We start from the raw sequence: 23,510 nt of genomic DNA, 5'->3' as shown, positions 1-23,510 counted from the left end.
GAGAGAGAGACACAAAGAGCAAACTCTTGTTGCTTGCTGAAGCTCCCCTACCAAGAACCTACATCACAACTCTAAGAAGGATGCAGCATTTCTTGTATGATAGTAGGCTGTTTGCATAAAGACTCTGTGTAACAGCACCACCTGGTGATGCCTGTCGTAACAATGCAAACCAAGTGACAAAAAGCAGATCCAAAAAGCGAGGCGCAAGATAAAGGACGAGGGTGAGCCATGCTGTATACTGTATTCACAGTCTAGCTATAGGTGCCCCAGTTCAATTCACCATTCATGACAGTCTCTTTTCTTCTGGGTGGGAAGGGAAATCCATCGAATGTGCGGCCTCACACAGCACGGAGAATGGGACCAATTCAGCACCAGTGGCAAAGGGAACAGGATGCTACCACGTTTGTCCATTCCTTTGTGGTGGGGTGATCTGGAATGTCGGAACTCTGTAAGGAGAGGCACCGTGGCAGACGGAGCGTGTAGGAAGGAGGTTCTCGGCTCTGGCAGACAAAGAGTTGTGCGGGTTTACGTCGTCACCAGGCCTTCGCCATTCTCCCAGCTTTGGTTGAGAATTAGTCTGTTTCTTTCCCTCTCTTCTTTTATCTTCCTTTGAGTCTCTTGTTTCAGCAGAGTTTTAATTTTGCAACCTCCCCCCTCCCCACGCTGTTCTACCTTTCATGGCACAGTGCTGGAGCTGCATGCTGATGAGACTAATACTTGGTCGACTTGCAGTCAATCATTCGGCCCGGCAATCTTTCTTTTTAAGCCCTGCTCATTTTCTGGGTGAGAGATAGGCCAAGTTAGGCGGCGCGAAAATGTGATTTTGGCAGTGGTATCTGAGATAGCTCTATTAACGAAGTCTCATTTTTTTCTGTCCAAGTAACCCTGATTTTTTTCTCCCCACAGCCCATTTAGGAACAGAGACCTCCCCCCCCCAGACTTCACTTTTAAAACACATTTTTTAAGGCTCATCCAAGAAAGAAGGTTGTGCGTGCGTGCACGTACTGTGTAGCTTCAATTAGACACTGAAAAATCTCACTTGGATTTTTTTTTCACTCATTCAAGTTGTCACTTCTTGACAGCCCTGTGCAGATGTATTCCCATCACCTTAACAATAGGTTATATTATTTTATTATATTTTTTCAGGATGTGGTCAGCCTTTTTCGGAACTTTATGATTAATTAATGTGAGTCCGTTTCCTTACTTAAAAATATTTTTCACTTACATAGCTTGTTACCTTTTCAGAATGTGGCGCAGACATTAGATGTTTTTCATTCAGCTGTTTAATCTTGCCAATTATTCTCTTTTTCAAGTGTCAAATCTTTGTTTTAAATCGAGATAACAAATGGTGCCGGTATGTGCCATTACCTACTATGAGTACAATTGTGAAAATGCATTTTCCCTCCAATTGATCTGCTTTTTTAAGCTCATCCTGACTTTGAATTTTTGGTCCTTTTCAGATCTCTCTTTTAATTTAATTTGTCAGAAATCTAAAAGTATAAACACAATTATCAGGCATAATTGAAATTTCTATTATATATTATAAATCAAATCTGCAAGAGCAGGAGTTTTATGATGACCCTATCTAAACTATTTTTGTATTAGATTAAAAATATTAAAATAATTTCTAATACGTTACATATTTAGGCTGATCTTTCTAAACATAGATACATGCTTGCTAGAAATATTAATGTAAGCAATTCCATCAGAAGTTTTTTCTTTTAAAGCTTTGAAACAATCCCGTTCTAACTCAGGGTAAACTGGTATTACTTGTAGAATAATCAGTATTGTGCTAGATTAGTGTTTCTCAATCTTTTTTTATAAAGTACCCCTTTTTCAAAAAACAAAACAACAACAACAAGTACCCCCAGTACCTACAGTTTTCAGACACAAAATTTTTTTTTCTACCATTGCAACAGATTTGTTTAAACAACTTAATCGTAGCCGGGTGGGCGATGAAATTTTTTGGTGTCAAAAGTACAATAATAATAAAGCGCAGTAAAACTTAAAACAAAAATTCAATTTTCTCCCAATGTCAGTTGTGTTAATGTATGCCCCAGACTTCTCTCAAGTATCCCTAAGGGTATTCCTACCACTGGTTGAGAAACTGTGCTAGAACATGGACCACAGGTTGAAAACCATGGGACAACTGTCATCCACTAAGATTTCCAAAGGGATCTGCACCTCTGTTCAAAATTTGTAAGTGGTCAGCAAATGAAAAAAAGATTAAAAAGCACCATGCTAGATTGTATACTCAGTGAAAGGATGGTGTTTATTTTATGTGGCCTTAAAAAAAAAGTAGCGCCATTTATGCTGCACCCATATTAAAATAAATCCTCATAATACCTGCACTAAGCTATATATTTTCAGGACTATCTAGAGCAGGCTGATATCGATGGAAGCAGCATAATAAAATCCAGTGCTTTCCCTCTTCAGACACTCCACTATTTGATCTGAGGAAGTGGGTCTGACCCACGAAAGCTCATCATCTAATAAACCATCTTGTTAGTCTTTAAAGTGCTACATTGTCCTGCATTTTGCTTCAACTACCCCAGACTAACACGGCTCCATTTCTATCACTCGCTCTAGAAACCGATCTGTGCTACAGACCTGGCATTTGCATTCCCCTACAGCTCTCTCTCGCCTCTCACTTCTTCCCCTGCCACATTCAAAGCAGAGCTTTCTGCCTTCACCGGGAGCAAAGCCAGCCCCGTGCTCAGTCATCCCAGTGGCCCGGGAGAGACAGGAGCGCTCCACGGTGGCATTTCCTCCAGGGGCATGTCTGAAGTCACCACTTTGTCACTTTCTCCCCCACCATGTGCCAGACCTCCCAGCCCCCTTCACAAGCCGGAGCAAGTGACAGCAGGGGGAGTGGTCCAAGCCAATGAGCCCCTTTGTACGGCCGTCTCCACCCCTTTTCAATCGCTCCCTCGGTGGCTTTCCACCCATTGACCAGGGCGAGCCACGCCCTCCCACCTCCCGCACCAATCAGCGCCCTAGAGGAGGGGGGCTCCCAGCGTGGCTCCAGCGCCAGCCCCCGCCCCTATTTGGAATGTTGGGCCTTATAAGGGAAGTGTCTCCATGGCCACATTGTCAATGAATTCCACTGTCAGAGTTCAGCCGCCTTCCACGTGATCCTCCCCAGGAACATCTTCGGGGGGGGGGAGGGGCCGGGGGGAGAAATTGACAAGCCAAAGAGCCATTCTTCCACTTTAAAAGTTTGTGTGTGTTGCGATCCCCCCCCCTCTCCTCTCCAGCCCCACCTCTTCTCCCCCCCCCCTCCACCCCAGTTACTCCATCCAAGGAGGGGGAAGAGGCGACTGGAAAATTCAAAAGGTGGAATCTGTCTCCATCTCATTTCAGATCTTGACTTTTATGAGCCTGCAAGTCATAGGCAGACACACACAAAAAGGAAGGGAGGGGGGGGAATCTTGTGAAATGTGCGTGTGATTAATAATCTGAGCTCCGCCGGAGCATCACTCCCCAAGGCTGAGACAGAAGAGAAAAGAAATTGCCTTTCACAAGGTACGGTACGTTTCTTTTAAACGATATCTCTTATCTACTTAGCGGTGCGCCTATTGTTTTCCCTTCCCTCTCCCCTCCTTTTTGCCTCTTTGGGTCGCGTTTATTTTCCAAAGGACCTTTTTGGCACCCCTAACGTAAAATCCATTTTTTAAAATATTTTTGTTAGAGGAAGGCACAGAAAAAAAAGAACATCTCCCTCTCCGCTCCCGTCTGCGAGCAAACCGAAGCGAGCAGAGCAAACGAAGGGAAAAAAATCCGAATCTCACACCCCCAAAGACTTCATAGAAAAGTATTGGCAGATAATCGCCCGTGAGAGAGAGACGCGGCGATGGTTTCTTCTCTAAAGGCAGGCGGCTAAACTCCGCAAAACCCTGGAGGATTTAAACGCTGCCTTGCTTTGATTGTATTTTTTTTAAATCCCCCCCTTACCTTTTTATGCTCAACTTTTCCGCCGGATCAGCCGCAGGGAAATTGACGAAAGAAACAGAGCGCGGACCCGAGTGGGTCTCTGCCTTTAAAAGCGAATTGGATAGGCGATCGGGATTCAGAGTTGCATGTGAGCGACCCGGGTGTGTTTGCAATTAGTGCTCTCTGGGGTGGGTTAGGAATGAATCTCTTTTAAATGTGGGTGCACGTGAGGGGAGACTAATATTTGAAAAGATTTGTTGCCAACCTGCGCGGTGTGTTTGGCGTCGGGTGTTTTATTCAATGGGGTGAGAAGAGAAGCCCCGGTTCAAATCGGCCGAGAGTTTATTGTGGACACTTAACGCTTGGTAGCATTTTGATGGATTTTTCTCTCTTTTTTCCCTCTCTTTCTCTGTCTCCTTCTCCCTCCTCCCTCTGCCCCGTACCAGATCCGTAAGGAATTGGATGTCCCTTGAGAAGTACTGCGTCCAGCCAAGTTTTGTTGGGGTTCTTTGAATGGGGTGGGGAAGAGGAGAGCGATGGATTTTTGCGGGGGGAGCTGAAATGACACTCAAAACCTCCAGGAATCTGGCTTCGTCATTTTAGCTCCTTTCTCTCCCCCATTATCATTCCGATCTTTGCCAAGACCCAATCGACACGGCACCTCTTAATTATTTGTGTTATACGCCCGGGGAGAGAACTGCATCTAAACCAAAACTTATTTCTGCTCTCCTCCCTCCCCCCGAGCCGCGCCAGCAGGGGCAAAGAGGAATGTTTTAAGGACGTGTCTCTATCTCTCGGTTGCTGGAGGATCTGGAAGAAAGTGAACGAAATCCATTTCGATCCTAGGGGAGAGATCTCCCCCCGTTTCTTATGTATTCCTTTCCTTGCTGGGCGGATTAACTTTTTTCTCTCCTCCTCCCTCGAGCTATCGATTTCCCCCCTTCTCTTCTTCCTACCCTCTCCCTGCTCTCCCCCTCCTATTCCGAGCCCCCTGCCCCCCACCCTGACTCCTCTCCTCCCCGCCTCCTCCTGCCCCCTCCCCTCCCCCCCGGGATTATGGCCATGGTGGTGAACCCCTGGCAGGAGGAGATCCCCGGGGGCCCGCCCCCGCCGGGCTTGCCGTGCGCCCCGGAGCCGGGGCTCGCCCCCCCGCCGCCGGGCCCCCCGAAGGGCGCGGGGGCGCCGGAGGCGGCGGAGAAGGGGGGCGCGCCGAGCGTGGACTGCATGGTGTGCGGGGACAAGTCGAGCGGGAAGCACTACGGCCAGTTCACCTGCGAGGGCTGCAAGAGCTTCTTCAAGCGCTCGGTGCGCCGCAACCTGAGCTACACCTGCCGCAGCAACCGCGAGTGTCCCATCGACCAGCACCACCGCAACCAGTGCCAGTACTGCCGCCTCAAGAAGTGCCTCAAGGTCGGCATGCGCCGGGAAGGTGAGCGCCCCCCGCGCGTCCCGCCCGCGGCCCCCGCTCCTGTTCCTCCTCGCAGGCCCTGGGCGCTCCCTGCCCCGGCTGGAGTCCCTCCCGCTGCTCTTCCCCCTTTTCGCTTTCCCTCTCTCTTCCTATCTGTGCCCTCCTGGGGTCCCTCTCCTCTCCTGTGCCCTCCTGGGGTCCCTCTCCTCTCCTGTGCCCTCCTGGGGTCCCTCTCCTCTCCTGTGCCCTCCTGGGGTCCCTCTCCTCTCCTGTCCCCTCTCTTCTCCCCTCCTCCTGTGCCCTCCTGGGGTCCCTCTCCTCTCCTGTGCCCTCCTGGGGTCCCTCTCCTCTCCTGTCCCCTCTCTTCTCCCCTCCTCCTGTGCCCTCCTGGGGTCCCTCTCCTCTCCTGTGCCCTCCTGGGGTCCCTCTCCTCTCCTGTGCCCTCCTGGGGTCCCTCTCCTCTCCTCCTGTCCCCTCTCTTCTCCCCTCCTCCTGTGCCCTCCTGGGGTCCCTCTCCTCTCCTGTGCCCTCCTGGGGTCCCTATCCTCTCCTGTCCCCTCCTGGGGTCCCTCTCCTCTCCTCCTGTCCCCTCTCTTCTCCCCTCCTCCTGTGCCCTCCTGGGGTCCCTCTCCTCTCCTCCTGTCCCCTCTCTTCTCCCCTCCTCCTGTGCCCTCCTGGGGTCCCTCTCCTCTCCTCCTGTCCCCTCTCTTCTCCCCTCCTCCTGTGCCCTCCTGGGGTCCCTCTCCTCTCCTCCTGTCCCCTCTCTTCTCCCCTCCTCCTGTCCCCTCCTGGGGTCCCTCTCCTCTCCTCCTGTCCCCTCTCTTCTCCCCTCCTCCTGTCCCCTCCTGGGGTCCCTCTCCTCTCCTCCTGTCCCCTCTCTTCTCCCCTCCTTCTGTGCCCTCCTGGGGTCCCTCTCCTCTCCTCCTGTCCCCTCTCCCTCCTCCCCTATCCTCTCCTGTGCCCTCCTGGGGTCCCTCTCCTCTCCTCCTGTCGCCTCTCCTCTCCTCTTCCCTCCTCCTGTCCCCTCCTCTTGTCCCCTCTCCTCTCCTCTCCTGTCCCCTCTCCCTCCTCCCCTATCCTCTCCTGTCCCTTCTCCTCTCCCTCCTCCTGTCCCCTCCCGGGGTCCCTCTCCTCTCCTGTACCCTCCTCTTGTCCCCTCTCCTCTCCTGTCCCTTCTCCCTCCTCCCCTCTCCTCTGCTGTCCCCTCTCCCCTCTCCTCTCCTCTCTTCTCCTCTCCTCTCCTCCTGTCCCTTCTCCTCTCCTGTCCCCTCCTGGGGTCCCTCTCCTCTCCTCTCCTGTCCCCTCTCTCCTCTCCCTCCTCATGTCCCCTCCTCTCCTCTCCTCCTGGGCTCTGTCTCCTCTCCTCTCCTCCTGTCCCTTCCTGGGCTCCCTCTCCTCTCCCTTCTTTTTCCCTTTTCTGTTCTTTTTTTCTCTCTTCACTCTGTTTTTTTTCTTTTCTTTTCTTTCTATGGGGGTTCTTTCTCTAATCTGCCTGTCTTTTTCCTTTCTGGTTATAGCTTTCTGTCTTCTCAGGGTGATCCCCCTTCTCTCTCTCTTGTTTTTCTTTCTGTTTTTTCTTCCTTTTCCCAAAAGAGAGAGGAAGAGAGAGGCATGAGGGAGGAAAAAGCAATGTGAGGAGGAGGCGGGGGATGAAAAAACTGACATGCCTCTGTCTCATTCCAAAACCACAGAGAAAAGGAAAAGGAAATCTTGGTATAATTCTCTCTCTCTGGAATTTCTTCTTTCTTTTCTACATAATTTCCATTTCCTCATTCACCCACTTTCTCTTTTCCCAGTACTTTTCTTCTCTACGTCTTTTTCTCCTTCTGTCCATCCCCTTCTCTTTTTTTCCCTTCCCAAGTTCTCCCTCCTTTTTCTTGCCCTCTGCTTTCTCACTCTCTCCTTTCCCATCCAGAGTCTCTGCTCTCTAGACTGCATGCTCACCTCTGCGCTGCTCAGCTCCCTCTCTTACTGAAGGCAATAGGGTCATGTGTACCAGGCATCACCCTGCATCTTCCCTGGGGTCCCTTTTAATGTATTCTTTTCCTACACTGCTTGCTACCTGCTGTCTCCCAAAGTCCAAGCCAGGGTCTCGCCCTCTCGAACTGAGTTTGCACTTGCTACGCTGCTGTCTTAGAGCTCTTTATCTCTGTTGGCTCTTTATCATTCCCACACCATATACTCCCTGGCACCTGGAAGTTTCGGATTCTTTTTCTTAACGGGGTAAACTGGAAGTCCGCCAGCTAGAAATGTGTCCGGGTGTGGTTTTGCGGCATGGTTTTGACCCATCTCTGTTTCTTTACTGATCCGCTTCCTTTAGGGCTGGTTTTCCTTTCCCGTTCCGTGTAGGTATCTTGTGTTTTAAATGAAAGGCAAACTTCACTACATGATGTAGGGCAACGATCAGGATCCACTGAATCCTAGACTGAAATTTCTGCGCTACACCAAATCAGATGGTTTGTCCTTTTAGCCAGTCCCAAATTCACCAGCATTTCCCCTTTAACAGTCCTGCATCCTGATTTCCCAGTGTTGTCTACTGGTTTTCCCATTTGGGCCTAAGAAAGTAAAACCTGCCAATACTGTGGTTGTTTTTTTAGCAAGAGATGGGCAGGATCCTTAAAAGACTAAATTTCCCCCAAGTCCCTGTACTTGTATATTACTACAAAAAGGATCATGGGAAAGAACCCTTATTCATATTTCACTTGACTATCTGATCAGTAAAATTAATCCTTTGAACTAGCAAACCTTTAGTTTCTCTTGGGCTTTTAAACAGGGCTTGATTTAGAGGTAATTTCTCTGCAGAGGTAGGAATTTTCACTGTGCCTATATGCATTTTATTTAGAACAAAGTAGGCACTGAAAATCAGTAGAAATATAAATATTATTTTTTTTAAAATTCATCGGCATGCCTATGATAGCAATACAAAAGAAAGGCCACAGTTGATTACGCTGACTTCGCCATCCTAAAGTTAGCCACTGCTGGGATTTAAAATTAAGCTAGAATTTAAGAAGTGATGTAATATGTGCAGTTTTCTTACATGAATCTATTGAGTGGAAACAACAACTCACCTGGCATTTAGATAACACCTTTCATCAGATCTCAAAGCCCCGGAGACATTTTTTTATTGTTACATTTGTGCAAATGTGGGACCGCAATATGCACACAATATCATGGGTATCTCTTAGGATACTATGCACATAACGTGTACAATTAATAATAATACTCGGTGGGTATGGTACTTCGTAATGCAAAATACTGTCTTTAGTAACAATCAGGAAGAATCCATCCTCGGAATTGCATTCTCTTTGAGCCTTTTCACAGATGACCAGCATGTCAACTAGACTGTTCAAAACTTCTCTTGTACATCTGATTTTTCTCAGTTCAGGAGTGGGCTGGAAAAAGTGGCAAAGTTTCTCTGCCAGGATTTCTCTTTTGGGGACATATTTAAGAAAACATTAAGGCAAATCCTTCCCTACTCCCCAGAGAAGAGATTTTTTTTAAACGCTTTCCTCCTCCCTTTATATGAATATGCCCAGTAATTCGGCTGTAATAATGAATTCATGGCATTTAATCTTTTGGTGAGATGATTCCTGCAAATCTCCAGTGAATATGAACAGCAGATCTTAGCAACTCTTGTTACTCTAGTTTATTTAGATATACTTATACATATATGAGACTGCTGCTAATAAATGTATTCTTCACAAATGATCATGTGAATCAGCAGCATAAAACCCTTCTGATGTGTACCTGATCAACCAGCAGGCTGGGATACCTCAATTTATTTCCTTCACTCCTTATTTTCTTGTCAGTTACTTCTGTGAATTTCTGTATTAAGCCCTGTGTCAAATCAGGTGATTAGTCCTTCTCAGATCATGGGCATGGCTTTGAGAAAAGGAAGTGAGAAAGTTGTTCTGTTATCCTCTTTACGGAGCCTCCTATAGCTCATTTCAATGCCAGGGTGAAGGGGATCTGGCAAAATGCTACGTTAGGAAGCTTCACAGGGCAAAAGTTTTTGTAGTCTGGAGCCATAGTCACACCTGCAAATCTCTGCCCTAAAAGTCAACGCTTTAAAATAAAATTGAGGTTCAAGCTGTGGGTAGGTAGGGAACCCCAGGCAAATGCAAAAACTATCTGCAGTCTAAATGCATGGCGCATGCGGTGGCCGGAATCTTAGCTGAAGTAAACTCAATAGGAGCCGATGTATTTTTTTCTTTTGTAAATAGAGAGAGGGAGAAGCCAGGTCAGGAAACCCCCTGTAAATACCTTATTGAACTGCTGAGCTAACATGATGTCCTAGCTACAAAGTCATATCTATCATATGCCTATGCAGCACTGGGTAGTATAATCAAGAAAATTGTTGGCCTCTATTCATTGACAAACACATGTCTTCATTGCCCAAGGTGAGCTTAGATCACTGTAATTCTGGTTGAGTGGATGCTACATTTTTTAGCGGTTACTCAACATCTGAAACATCTATGCTGAGAGATTCAAGAGCAGTTTTAAACAGCTCATTTCCTTGTATTGCTTTTGATTTTTTTTTAATATTCATTTGACTTGGAATTTTATTCCAGGTCAATATTTACATTGGTAAGTAAGCTTCAACTAGTAGGTGAAAAAAAGCAAAAGACATTATCTGGTAAGATATAGCTATCTACCTTTTTCTGATTATGTAATGACACATTATATTTTTTCTTCCATACCAGTTTATACGTGGGATACTTTTTTTGATTCAAAGGATTTCAAGAGTTGCTTGAATGGTTCCCTTGCTTCTGTGCAGAGCTCACACACACACATTGAAATTATTGAGTGTAAGTTCAGATATGATATTTTAATTCTTTGCCACTTATTACAGGCTGGGAATGATAGCTGGAGAAATCCCACAAAAATCCACTAAAAAATAAAATTTCTGTGCAAATCCCCTTATGCAATTTACAAAAATTGGACTCTAAGGAGAAATTCTAGAGTGTCTCAATGAGTTACAAATGTAAAATTCAAATTGTATCTTACAAGGGGTGTTTCTAGTTGCTGCCCATTTCCTCAGATCAAGAATATTTAAAGGAAGTTTAATTACAAAGGGACTTGCATTAAGGTTTGGTTATGAGTGATTACTTCATCTGGAGAGTAATTTAGCTATTTAAAAGGGACATGGAAACAAATAGATTGAACAAAAGCATGGGAATGGTCCATTATATGAGCTGATTTATAGACTGTTACAACAGTGGGGTTGGGTTTTTTTTAGTTTCATCAATATTATTTTATTTGGGTGAATTCACTCCGAGTCTTAATGGCACTGAGTGAATTTTCAATAGCTCTATTCCCCAACCCATTTTCCACTAATAGATTAGTCTGAATTTTTGCTTTCTGCACCTCGCACTTGGCATTGGAAATGGGTCACGTTTCATTCCCTGCAGATGAGGTCTTTTGTTAATTCTTATAATGATTAGGAGAAATCCCCATTCACCACTGAAACACCTTTGTCGCTTTCGGTGGGCAGACGGCTAGCAATCTACAAGCCATCTCACTGAAGTTTAACTGCCCAATTTGCCCCTGGGGTCATAACGAAGGTTCATTCTCAGTCCACATTGTTGTTATTAAACGTATTTCTAAAGCATCTGCCCTCACAGTTTCTGGCTGATTTTACATATTCACTAGTTACGCCGCATTTATCTACTGCAGTGCTAATCTGCCAAATCTGGCCCCAAATTTAGGTTTTGCACGGAAAAAACAGGGAGTTGCAAGAAGCAGCTTTTTACAAAACCCAAGACCAATGGAAATATTTCTGTGATTTATTTGTTGATTTGATTCCAAGAGAGAATAGGATTTTTTTTCTTTTTAACCAAGCGAACTTTCCCTTGGCTTGCTGGCTTCCCCTCTGCCGCATGGTGCATCAGGGTCTGAAAGTGAAATTGACTAGAACCAAGGGACGGGGCAGGTCTGGATATTGTCACTACCCCTACCCCCTCCAAAGTTAATTAGATGATCACAATTCTCTCTGCTTTACAAATAACCAAGAAATGAGAATTTTGAAAAGTGCTGGCATCTATTGAAAAGCACTGGTGGAAATCTGGATGGCTCCATGGGAAATAAGCTATGAAAAGTTGTTCCCTACAGCATAGTTAGTAATATTGGGTAGAAAAAAGAGAGAGAGAGGCATTAATTTTTAAAAAAAAGTTTGATTTTTTTTATTTGACAGTGTCCATTTAGCCCTTTGATTTTTTTCAAAGCTATTTGACTTTTTTTTTTAATAACAAAGGAATTCTTTTACACATACAAAAACCACTGGTTTTTTTTAAAGGTGGTAGCTAGCATTTTGTTATCAATCACCAGAGATTAGAAACAATTCCCCTAAATACATGGTAGAGTTTTTATTGAAATTACTTTTTTTTTCAGTTCTTAGATGTTTCTTCGTTGTATTATTACTATTGCTAAGGCCTATATCCCCCTACATTTATGTGGCATTTCATGACAAAGAGAAAGGTGCCTTCCTTGTTTTAAAGAGTTTCTGATTAATAGACCCAGAGCAATGTTTTGTTTTCTGCACAGTCTTCCCCCTCAATCTACTTATGTAGAGATTCTGCTTAGAGTCTAATGTTCCACCTGATGTAAATCCATTGAACTCAAACAGAATTACTTCTGGTGTCATTTGGAGCAGAATCTGCCCTTTTTGGTGTGGAAGACGCTGTCCGCAAAACATTGCTCTCGGTGTTGATTTTAAAGACCTGTATTTTCTCAGCCAGGCTACGTCTAAACTGGCACCCTTTTCCAGAAATGCTTAAAACGGAACAGTTTTCCGTTATAAGTATTTCCGGAAAAAGCGCGTCTACACTGGCAGGATGCTTTTCCGGAAAAGCAGTTTTCAAGGGAAAAGCGTCCGTGGCCAATGTAGACGTGCTTTTCTGCAAAAAAGCCCCGATCGTGAAAATTACGATCGGGGCTATTTTGCGGAAAAGACTACTGTGCTGTCTACACTGGCCCTTTTCCGGAACAGTTTTTCCGGAAAAGGACTCTTGCCCGAACGGGAGCAGCATAGTTTTTCCGGAAAAACACTGACAATTTTACAGTAGATTGTCATTGCTTTTCCGGAAAAGCAAGCGGCCAGTGTAGACAGCTGGCAAGTTATTCCGGAAAAGCGGCTGCTTTTCCGGAATAAGTGGCCTACTGTAGACACAGCCCCAGCGTGCTGCTCACGGGACTTACCCTCACTATCGAGACCTGGGTGGGTTTTTAAAGTGTGACTACCAAAGCTGCAAACAAATGAATGATGAGACTCTTCCAGACTCGTGGAAGGTAGACGGTTAATCGACTGTAACAAGAACTCTTATGGGACTGCACGGCATGTCCCCTACCTCCCAGGAATGTTGTTAGGCTTAATATGCTCATATCGGTGAGGTCCTCCTTTTAGAGGCAAGGTTTTATAGTAATTTTAGACAGCTCTTCAGCTGCCTAAGATGTCATTGCTCCATTAAGCTCTGACAACTGATATTGGGCGACGTGTATTAATTATCATTATTATTACGTATTATTATTTATTATTATTATTTTATTATTATTATTGGAAGTCCCCAGAGAGTCAGACTTTGGGAAGGGAAAGCAGCCTTCTAAACGGAGGGGCAGCTTTTCAGCCGGTGTATATCGTCATGGCTCCGTTGCCTCTCTTTCGGATGTTCTCTATTGACAATGTACACCAGCTGAGGATCGGGCCGCTCCCGTTGTACCTCACCGTCCCTCGTCGCCTGTTAGCTGGTTGGAAAAACCCCGCGCTGGAGTCCTTTCACTAGGCAAAGGCAGCGAATGCCTAAGGGCATTGTGCTTCCCCCCCCCCCCCCCACCAAGGCCATGCGTAATCCCGTCATTCGTCTCCATGCGAGCAACTAGGGCTGCTCGTGGACGTGAGGGTGGGGAGATCAGGCTCCTGGTGTTTGAGGTTGCAGGGCAGTGGGGGAAAGCCATGCAACAAAGCCCTCCCCGCCTCGACCCTCTTGCATGACTCTCCTGGCTTTCCAGGGAACATGCCTGGTGCAACCCAACTGGACCGCATGTGGCTAAAGCAAAAATCTCTTTACCGGGCAGCTGGTGGTTTGAAGTCAGTTCCAATTCCATGTTATCGCCCCATCCCCACATTTGGCTCTTGTCTGGCTTGTGAAACCCGCATCCGGCCCAATGTCTAAGATAGCCCTGGTCTTGGGAACGAGTAGCTACCGAGCTGTAGTTGTTCCCAGCAGGAATCTCAACTACAGAAGAGTTTTCTGGTGGGTATACAGACATTTTTGGTACGTAAAAAAGGAGTAAGGCCTTTCTAATTTTTTCTAGCTAACTTCACCGCGTGATGTGCGACAGCTAACAGGCACCATGGCTTGGGCTGGTCACTGAAGGGCGCTTTCGGCTTTGACCTGAAAAGGGTTCAAATGCAGAGTCAGTCAAGTTAGTTTGTTCACTTGCCATCCCGAGGATTGAGCTAGGGAAAAGGTTTTGATTCCTGTGAATGCAGATGGGTCACTACCCCTCTCCAGGCTTCGGTTTTTATCCATCCCAGCCGCAGGGGGTTTAGTGTTTGTAAGGGGCGTTGAGCTCCTCACATGGAAGGCGGTCACTTGGAGAAAAGTTGTTATGCCGTGTGTTATGGTAGGACCTACTGTCCTGAAGGCAGATGAGGGCCCCATGGCGCTGGGTGCTGTTACATGCATGCAACGGAGAAGAATCCTTGATGCAAAGGATCTGAAGTCTAAGTAGACCAGACAGGCAAAGACTTGGCAGGGAAAACGGGACACAGAGCAAGGACGTGTCTTGATTCCCATCAGGCAGCATGTTGGCGCTAGAGCTGGGATTCGAGCCCTTGCTGGGTCACTCTGGACCATGCGGGCTCTAGCATAGGCCAGATAGCATGTCTTTCTGTGATGATTCCCTCTCGCCGTCTGAAGGAACGAGCTGCGGTTTAAAACTCACACATGCTCAGAGAGGCCCAGCCTCGACAGAGCGAAGGCCTGCCCCTGCCTTCCGTAGGAGGACATAGTGCCAGTGGCTTGTCAGGAGAGACTTGGCTGAATCAGGCCTGTGAGGCCGTATATACCAATATAACACTCTGTGTGGTCTATGCCCCATCTCCTCTGCCCCATCTCCCGGTATGACGTGTCCATGCTACGGGGTTAGCTATACCGTGCACAGATAATCCCATGATCTGGTATGAGAGTGGGATGTTTTTCCTTTCGCAAGTGACGAGAGCTAAACCAACACAAAGCCTTCAGACCAGTGGTCCCTGTAAGCTGGGCACTTCTGCAGCCACTCAGAAGAGATTTAAGGTCACCCAGGTGATTAGCAGATCACCCACTGCTAGGCTTTGACTCTGCTGGTGGTGCACATCTACACACGTTTCGGTGCACATAACAAAATTTATTCCGCACAGGGCTGGAAAAGATTAAAGAAAACCTTGCTTCAGGCATAGTTAGGCCAGGGCTACTCTGGGAACACTGCGTATATGAGAGCAGCAATGCCCACCTAGTGTGGATGTAGTTATGCCAGCGAAACAGTTTCTTTTAGTCTGAGCAAAACGAGCGATTCTGGTGAAAACACAGAGTTGCTGGTGCCCTGGTGTTGGAGTTTGTGCCAGCTCCAATCTGTTGGTCAGGGATCACATCTCTTTGGCAGACAGAAGTCTGTAGCTTACATCTGACCCGGTCTTAGGCTACAACTTGCCCAGGTAAACATGGCTTTAGAGGAACTGAAAGCTGAGTCCACCCATTCTTCCCCGGGTGAGTTTTCTACCCATTTAACAGACAAGCAAGCACCTACTTTCTTGTGTTTCTCACCAGTATCAAAGCAGCTTCCAGCTTTTCCTGCCTTTCCTGGTTTTTGGGATGCTGAGCCGGCTGGCGTAGAAAAAGAAAAATCCCTATCTCTTCTCCTTGTCATAGAGATGCATGACAAAATTGATTTATTTTGAATGCAGAAATCTAAGCAACAGCCACTAAAGTTAGAGGGCTCTCTCCAAACTCCTCCGTAGTTCTAAACGTCACCTCTCCCATCCCGGGTTATGGAAGCAAATTCCCTTCCCCCACCCACTTTTTTTCGGATGGTTTGCACGATCATTTGCTAAATACATCACAATCGGAGGTGTTCCTCGGTGAGCAGCACCATAGGCTTTGTCCCATATTCCCCCCCTCCCCGCTCACACATAGATAAACACCTCCCTCTCCGAATTTCACACATGATTACCCCCAATCCAACTCCCAGTCCCACGGAGACTCATTTTGCCGCACCTTGTGCAGCTGTACGCCTCCAAAGCAAAGGGGGCGTGAGAATCAACCTGTGAGAGATGACTGTACCACCAACATTTTTCCATGATCCATGCGCTTGAATCTTGGCTGATTCCTCCCCGCTACCCCCCAAAAAATACAGATGCAGGTTCACAAAACCTTTTGTGAATTTGTCTCCGTTTTCTCAACTTGTTTTGGCCAAAAAAACAACAAAGAAAAAATGGAAAAGCTTGGCTTTGATGCTTTTGAAATGAAATATTTCAAGGTTTTGATCTGAAATGGGATGTCTGATTGGAAGTTTACTGCTGCTTTATTTAAAAAAAAAATCAAAAGGACGCAAAGAAATGTTCCATTTAACCCTGAATTATTTTTCTCCCCCTTTTTCAATTTGCCCAACATTTCCTTGCAGAGTAGCCAATGAACTAAACACTCAGGCTATGTCTAGACTGCAAGCCTCTTTCGAAAGAGAGCGTCTAGACTGCACGCGGAATTTCGAAAAAGCAAGCCGCTTTTTCGAAAGAAAGCACCCAGTGAGTCTGGATGCTCTCTTTCTAAAAAGCCTGTTTGCTTTCCAGAACGCCTTCTTTCGAAAGAGCACTTTCGAAAGAAGGCGTTCTTCCTCGTGGAATTAGGTTTACCACCGTCGAAAGAAAAGCCACATTCTTTTGATTTAATTTCGAAAGAACGCGGCTGCAGTCTAGACGCAGGTGAAGTTTTTTCGAAAAAAGGCTACTTTTTTCGAAAAAACCCCTGAGTCTGGACACAGCCTCAGTTATTCTCATCCCTCTAATTAGTGCACTAAAAAATGGAAGGCTCCGTTAAACCCACCGTTAAAATATTTCTAGTGATGGAGTTAAAAACAGAGCAGGGCTTGGCTTTCAGACCTCATTCCAAACAAGACATGAGCAAAATTAATCAATTTGGTCCAGGACCAGAGGACAAAAGTGACCGGGTCTCTGCTAGTTTAATGGAGATCCTTTAAGCCAGGCATGTCCAAAGTCCGGCCCGCGGGCCAATTGCGGCCCGTGTTCCGGTTTAATACGGCCCCACAGGTAATTTGGCAATATCTATGTTTTATGGCCCCCAACGAATCCATATGTATTGAGATGAATACATTGTAAAATCTCAGTTAATGTCAGTTGGTCTAAATCAGTTATAAATATATTTGGACACAACGTGTATACTTGGTGTTATGTTCCTGTTCATATTTTTTGAACTTAAAAGTTGACAGACAACCTTTATTACCAATAATATGTAATGTACTTTACAATGTTCCTGACATATATTTCAGCTTCCTGGATTTTTTTTTTCATCTGGCCTTCAGATATGAAAGGCAGAGTGATTTAACACCTGTTTAGATTTGTCGTCCATGTGATGAAATGAAAAGTATGCCGTGTGCAATAAACTTTGCATAAAATAGTTAATTTGCATTTAATTTTAATGGTTCAAAGAATGTCAGGCAAAATGGTCGGCCCTACACGCATGTTCACTTCATCAAATCTGGCCCTCTTTGAAAAAAGTTTGGACACCCCTGCTTTAAGCTATGCCAGGATCTGGTCCTTGTCCTTCAAACTGGGGCTATTTGACGCTCGGAGGAAGCACACAAATTTGTTTCGTGATGACGAGACTGCAGTGTGGCTAAGTGAGAGGGAAAGCGCCTGGCTGTTCCCAAAGGCATGACACGGCTGGGCATCCCCAGTCTGTGCGACTGGGCTGCAGCAGCCCCGCTCGTTATGATGGGCCGTGACATTGGCGATGCTTCCGGAGGGAGCTCCGTGGTTGTCCTGTGCTGCCTAAGGACCAGCTGTTCATAAATGCTTAGCTCCCAAGTAGCCACCGTAACAATCCATCGAGCCCAGCATGTCAAATGCTGCATCCTGGGGAAAATCGGGCCCTTACTGAGTTGCCTAAATAGGCGGGGAGGCCTTTTGTAAAGATGTGCGAAATGGAAAGCTGAGGGTGCCCGTGGTCGGCGCTCGTATTCCTGGCAGCCACCAGGAGTGAGGGAAGTTGACGGGAGTGTCTCCTCCCGTTGGCCTCCCGTGGTGGCTTAAGGTATGTCAACCCCAGCTACGTTATTTACGTGGCGAGAGTTGCGTAGCTTAAGCCGAGCTTCCAGCTCTAGCATAAACCTGGCCTGAGCTACGGGCCTTCGGGAAAATGCATGGGCTTAGGGTTACTGCAAGGGAGGGACAAGCCACCGAGCATCTCTGAGAGTGCGGGCTAGTGGTTAGTGTCAAGACTCCTGGGTTCTATTCCCAGTACTGCCACAGATGTGTTATGCAACCGGCGGTGAGTTATTGCCTCTCTCTGTGCCTCAGTTGACCTGTTTGTGCAACGGGCGGACAGCTCTCTGGCATGGGGCAGGAAGGCTGCATTTGGATATTGGGGCCGTCGGAGGCCTGTGAATCACAGCACAAGCTGCGATTGTTCAGTGCAAGAGGGAAGGATAAAATCTCAGGGTAGGCGACACATACTCATTGTTTAGGGGGGGACTTTCCAAATCCCAGCTGTATGCGCTCTCAGCTCCCCTGAGTCCCTTCTGGCAGGCTAGATTAGCTAACCCAGGTTGGCACAATACTCTCTGCGCCTACTCACCTAGAGTCACTCTAATTTTTCCACCACTGGTAGGAAGGTGGATGCGTAGATCCTAGGCTGGTATGTGGATTTTGTTTGTTTGTTTTGGGGGTTGTTTTTTTTTTTTTTTGCAAACTTGAGCTCTTTAACAGGAGTGTGGTGAGCAAGACACGAGGAGTCATTCTTCCGCTCTACGCTGCGCTGATTAGGCCTCAGTTGGGCTGCGTCTAGACTGGCCTGATTTTGCGAAAATACTTTTAATGGAAATGTTTTTCCGTTAAAAGTATTTTCGCAAAAGAGCATCCGTGCCCAGTATAGACGCGCTTTTGCGCAAGAAAGCTCCGATTGTCATTTTAGCCATCGGGCTTTCTTGCGCAAAAAATTAAGGTGCCTGTCTACACTGGCCCTCTTGCGCAAGTATTCTTGAGCAAGAGGGCTTATCCCTGAGCGGGAGCGTGAAAGTATTTGCGCAAGAAGCACTGATTTTGTATATTACAAAGTCAGTGCTCTTGCGCAAATTCAAGCGGCCAGTGTAGGAAGCTGGCAAGTTTTTGGGCAAAATCTTGCCAGTCTAGACATACCCTTGGAGTATTGTGTCCAGTTCTGGGCACCACATTTCAAGAAAAATGTGCAGAAACTGGAGAAGGTCCAGAGAAGAGCAACAAGAATGATTAAAGGTCTAGAGAACATGACCTGGAGATATTTAAGAGCAGGTTGGACAGACATCTATCAAGGATGGTCTAGTGTTTCTCAACCAGTGGTAGGGACTGGAGAGAAGTCTGGGGGGTACGTCAACACAACTGAAATTTGGAGAAAACTGAATATTTGTTTTAAGTTTTACAGTGCTTTATTATTATTGTACTTTTTACATCCAAAAATTTCATCACCCACCCATCTACGAGTAAGTTGTTCAAACAAATGTGTTGCAATGGTAGAAAAAATGTTGTGTGTCTGAAAACTGTAGGTACTGGGGGTACTTTTTTTTTAAAAAGGGGTACTTTATAAAAAGAAGATTGAGAACCATTGGTCAAGACAGTACTGGGTCCTGCTGTGATGGCAGGGGGCTGGACTCGACGACCACTCAAGGTTCCTTCCAGTTCTAGTGTTCTAGGATTCTGTTATTCTTTGAATCTGTCACTCTGCCCCCACCTGTGAATAAGAAGGGAGGATGCACACATCAGCCATGCAGGCACTGTGGTAGCCACCTGCCCTGCTATCCATTGCGTGAGGGTCATTGGACAGTCAGGCATGTGGGACAGCTGCCCTCCTGGCCAATCCAGAGGGGATCAAAGTGGGAGCCTCCCCCACCGTGAAAACCAGGAGCCACTCGGCAGGCAGTGACAACAGCTCCGATCCCCAGTAGATCAGCTTCTGTCACGAGAGCCGGGTCACATTTTTCAGTCAAACAGGTGATTCACCGCAAAAATGCAACTGAAGTGATTGCAAATCTGGGTCAAATTCAGCGACTAGTGTCAGGCAAGGACCAAACAAAAAAACAAAACACAGAAAACGGCCTTTTCATTTCAAAATGACGTTTCGGCTACACATTCAGCGAGGTCTATTTTAAACAGGCAAGCAAACGAGAATTACAAAGACCTCCCCAGAAAACAAAACAGGTTTTTTTCTTTCTGGGCAAACAAAATCTAACGATATGTTTGTGAGTTTGTCTGTCTGTCTGCCTGTGTGTTTGTGCAAGAACGCCTCCTAAACGGAAAGAGCCAAGACCACCCAATTCAGCATGCAGCTTCCTCTTACCCTAACTTACAGCAAGCTCGGGGTTTGGTTGGGCAGGACAATGGGATGTACTTGGAATGGGATTGCTTCTCAGAAAACCCTACAGAAAAGAGACGGACTCACCAGGCAGGGGGAAGGGACTGGCTGGTGGCACCCTGCCCCACCTCCCCCCCGTACAGGACTGCCCCAGCCCTGCGCCTCCTCCCACAACAGATGCCCTTTTAGAGAGGGTGGCGGTGGTGGGCAGCTGAAACTCCCGCCTGCCAGCCGATTGAGAAGGCCGTGAAATCATGCCTTAGATGATCACATAGCCTTGGAATCTATGACTCTTGGATCCGCTGGGGTACGTCGGCCCACCCAGCTAGCTACCGGGTGAGACAATGAGACACGACTGCAGCGTTTGCCGTCACGGGCTGTTTTAGCCCCTGTGTGGCTGCTGGACTCACGGGGCACCATCTATAGGCAAGAGAAACCACAAGGCACAGAGCATCCTGAATCCAAAACGCCCTTCAGCTTTGGATCGACGGCCAAAAATCTAGGGCTTGTCGTTGCTCTGCGAAGATTCTGTGGCCACTGTTTCCTGGTAGCACTTAGGAGCCCGAGTCAGGGAACCAAAAATTCATTGTACCAGGAGATTTACATTTTTATTGCTATTAGGTGAATTACTGTACTGCCTAGGTGCCCTACGCCACTGTTTCTCAACCTTTTTTTCTATAAAATACCCCTTTAAAAAAATGATATATACCCCCAGTACCTACAGTTTTCAGACACACACCATTTTTGTTTCTACCATTGCAACACATTTGTTTAAACAACTTAATTGTCGCCGGGTGAGTGATGAAATTTGTGGGTGTAAAAAGTACAAAAATAATAAAACGCTGTAACGCTTACCACAAAAATTCAGTTTTCTCCAAATTTCAGTTGTGTTGACGTACTTCCCGGACGTCTCTCGAGTACCCCTAAGGGTACGCGTACCACTGGTTAAGAAACACTACCCTACGCCATGGACCAGGACTGCATTGTGCTATGGGCAGTAGATTCTTATTGCTACTAGGTGTATTACGGTATCTTGGACTGCACAAACCGCTCGCTAATTTAGCATCGCTGAAATCAGGGCCCAACTGAAAACGAGGTGATGATTTGATCAAATGTCGTGATTTTTAAGCCAATCCGCCTTGAGGTTCTTTTCGTTTGCCTACTGGTTTTGGAGCCATCAGAGGTCAGTTTTCCAGCTCTTTCTCTGCAGTCACTGGAGTCAGATAGTTGGGGGTGGGAGGGCTGGCTTGTTTACACTGAAAGCTGAGATCACACTCCCCCATGATTGCCGGCGCGGGGGCTCGGCAAATAAAGAGCATGCACCTTCCGTTTCCGTCGCGAGAGGCTGTTCGCCACCCTCCCTCCACTGACTCAACCAAAGCCCGTCACTAACAAAGCGAGGACGGTTTGTGCGTGTTATGTACCTCGGCCCTTTGGCACCACCTGCTCCGTCTTTTAGACAGTACCTAGGAGGTAGGAAAGGAAGCTTTGTGGATTCGCCACTGGACTAGGTTGTGAATGACCCTGCTGAGCTTTGCCATTGGCCTACTAGATGGCCATGGTCAAGCTCTGCTCCCGCTCTTTGCCTCAGTTTCCCCATCTGTATAATGGGGACAATGCTCCTGACCTCCTTTATAAAGTGCTTTGAGATCCACGGACGATGTTCTCTAGGCTTTCCTGAAAGACATGCTCTACTTCGAGCACAGTGATTGGACTTGAAGCAGGAATTAATTCGGGGAAGGCCTATGAGCCATGCTACTATGCGGGAGGCCAGACTAGGGGATCACCGTGGTCCCTTCTGGCCTTCATCTCTGTGGATCTGTGTTTATACAGCACCCAGCAAAATAAGGCCCCAAATCCGCATTACAGCCTCTGAGCAAAGACTTTATTCTTCTCTTGCTTTACAGCCTGTCTGTGGAGCTTCCCTGGGCTCTGTTTTCATCATAGCTGAGCATTTTGCATTTGCCCTAACAACCCTGTGTGAGGCAGGGAAGAGCTATTATCCCTGATAGGAAGATTAAGTGACCCTCCCAAGGTCACACAGGAATACCTGTAGCAGAGACAGGACCTAAAGGCAGCTTTCCTAGTTAGCACTGGTCCACTGTTCCACTCTAAAGTCCAGACTCAGCTGCCTTTGGGCCTAGCTACAGCTTTTCCTTTAGCCCACGGGAGACGTGCCATCACCCTGTGACTCATGCACCAACCCGGCTGATGCTGGGTTGTTGCGTGGCAATTCAGAGTTCATTTGAACCCAGATTTCATAGTGAGGAACAGTGTTCCCTGAAAAGCTGAGCACTTGGGTGGCCACCCGGGAGCGATTCAGATGCCACCCTGCTGATGAACAGAATGGCAGCAAGTGTTTCCACTGGAGGTGCACAGCCACACATGCCTTCGTGCACATAACAAAATTTATTTTGCACATGGATGGAAAAGGTTAGAGGGAACATCGGTGGGCGTGCAGGGAGAACTTATCTGAGTAGGAGGCAGGGAAAATCTCTTTGTGAACACCTGTGCAGCGAGAGAGATCAGGGCAGCGCTGGTTCTCATTCGACCTGCCTCTTAAAAACCAGGAGGCAGGATGAAGGAGAGTCATTCAAAATCAATCAAATCTCCTCTCCTATGAGGCCAGAATTCCAACGGCTCACACACCGACAACTGCAGACTGGTTTTTTTAATAAGCTCCATCCATTGAGTCTAATCCTGCCTTCCTCACCAGATGGGCCCAATCGCCTTCCAGCCGGACAGTTAGGGAGGTGACCTGGCTAACATCTTTGCTCCCCGTAGGCACCCACACCAAGCAGCCAGATAAGATTTCCAAGAGCGATCGGCCCAGAGGCCGCGAACAATGGGGGTGTCGGGCGGGGAGATCTTTTGAAAATCGGCCCCTTTCCCCATCTCGTGTCGTGTCGGCTTGGCTGATTTGCTTCCGACTCGCTACGTGAACGCTCTCTTGCAACGTGTGTTAACTCCTTATGCTTAAATACCGGTCCCACGTCACATGGCGCTGGGCCCCTCTTTGGGTACCTTTCGCTGACCTGAAGAAGAGCTCTGTGTAAGCTAGAAAGCTCAAATCTCTCACCCATCAGAGCCTTCCCCGCCATGGCTAGCTAAATTACATCACTCCAAGCAGACCTGCTGGGGGAGGGAAGGCAAAGGGCAACAATTTAACAATTTAAAAGGGCCCAGGGCAAACAGCCGCTGCTGTCAGTACTGTGATGGTGGCTGGAGCCGTACCCACTTTAAATCGCCACCGGAGCCCTGGGTGGCACTGAAGGGCTGGCAAGACAGGCTGCCTCCAGCCCCGCCCCATCTGCCTGAGGCCCTGCCCCTTCCAAGGGCATGGAGCTGGCCCCTCCCAACTTGCCCAGGGGTCCATCGGCTGCTCTGACTCCCAGATCGTTCAGAACACGTTTCTGGCCAACCGAAAGGGAGAGTTTATCGGAGGAACGGGGCAGGGATTAGGCCCAACAGGCCCTAGAGCTAGCAGGGAATTTTTCGAGGCCGTGTTTATTGTTGGGGAAAAGCTGGAATTTTTTTGCAACAAAAGGTGGGTTTGGATCAGGATTTTGACT

At 47.2% G+C, this 23,510-nt stretch overlaps 1 protein-coding gene across 3 annotated transcripts in view; it reads left to right on the top strand.

Moving 5' to 3' along the window:
* The first annotated feature begins 3,178 nt into the window (after nt 1-3,178).
* Nucleotides 3,179-23,510, top strand: part of LOC102455595 (nuclear receptor subfamily 2 group F member 5) — a 44,206-nt gene continuing 23,874 nt past the window's right edge. Inside the window, exons 1-2 of one of the 3 annotated variants that reach the window (XM_075907032.1) lie at nt 3,181-3,525; nt 4,380-5,362. In XM_075907032.1, coding sequence (XP_075763147.1) covers nt 4,990-5,362 — 373 coding nt within the window. In that variant the 5' untranslated portion in view covers nt 3,181-3,525; nt 4,380-4,989. Of the gene's footprint in view, nt 3,531-4,379; nt 5,363-23,510 lie in introns of all 3 variants that reach the window. The other 2 variants (XM_075907033.1, XM_075907034.1) reach the window with 2 other exon arrangements.

Source organism: Pelodiscus sinensis, chromosome 24 (genome assembly GCF_049634645.1).
Source record: "Pelodiscus sinensis isolate JC-2024 chromosome 24, ASM4963464v1, whole genome shotgun sequence".
Lineage (NCBI taxonomy): Eukaryota > Metazoa > Chordata > Testudines > Trionychidae > Pelodiscus > Pelodiscus sinensis.
The sequence above is the reverse complement of the archived record's forward strand: the minus strand, read 5'-3'. Positions and strand labels throughout refer to the sequence as shown.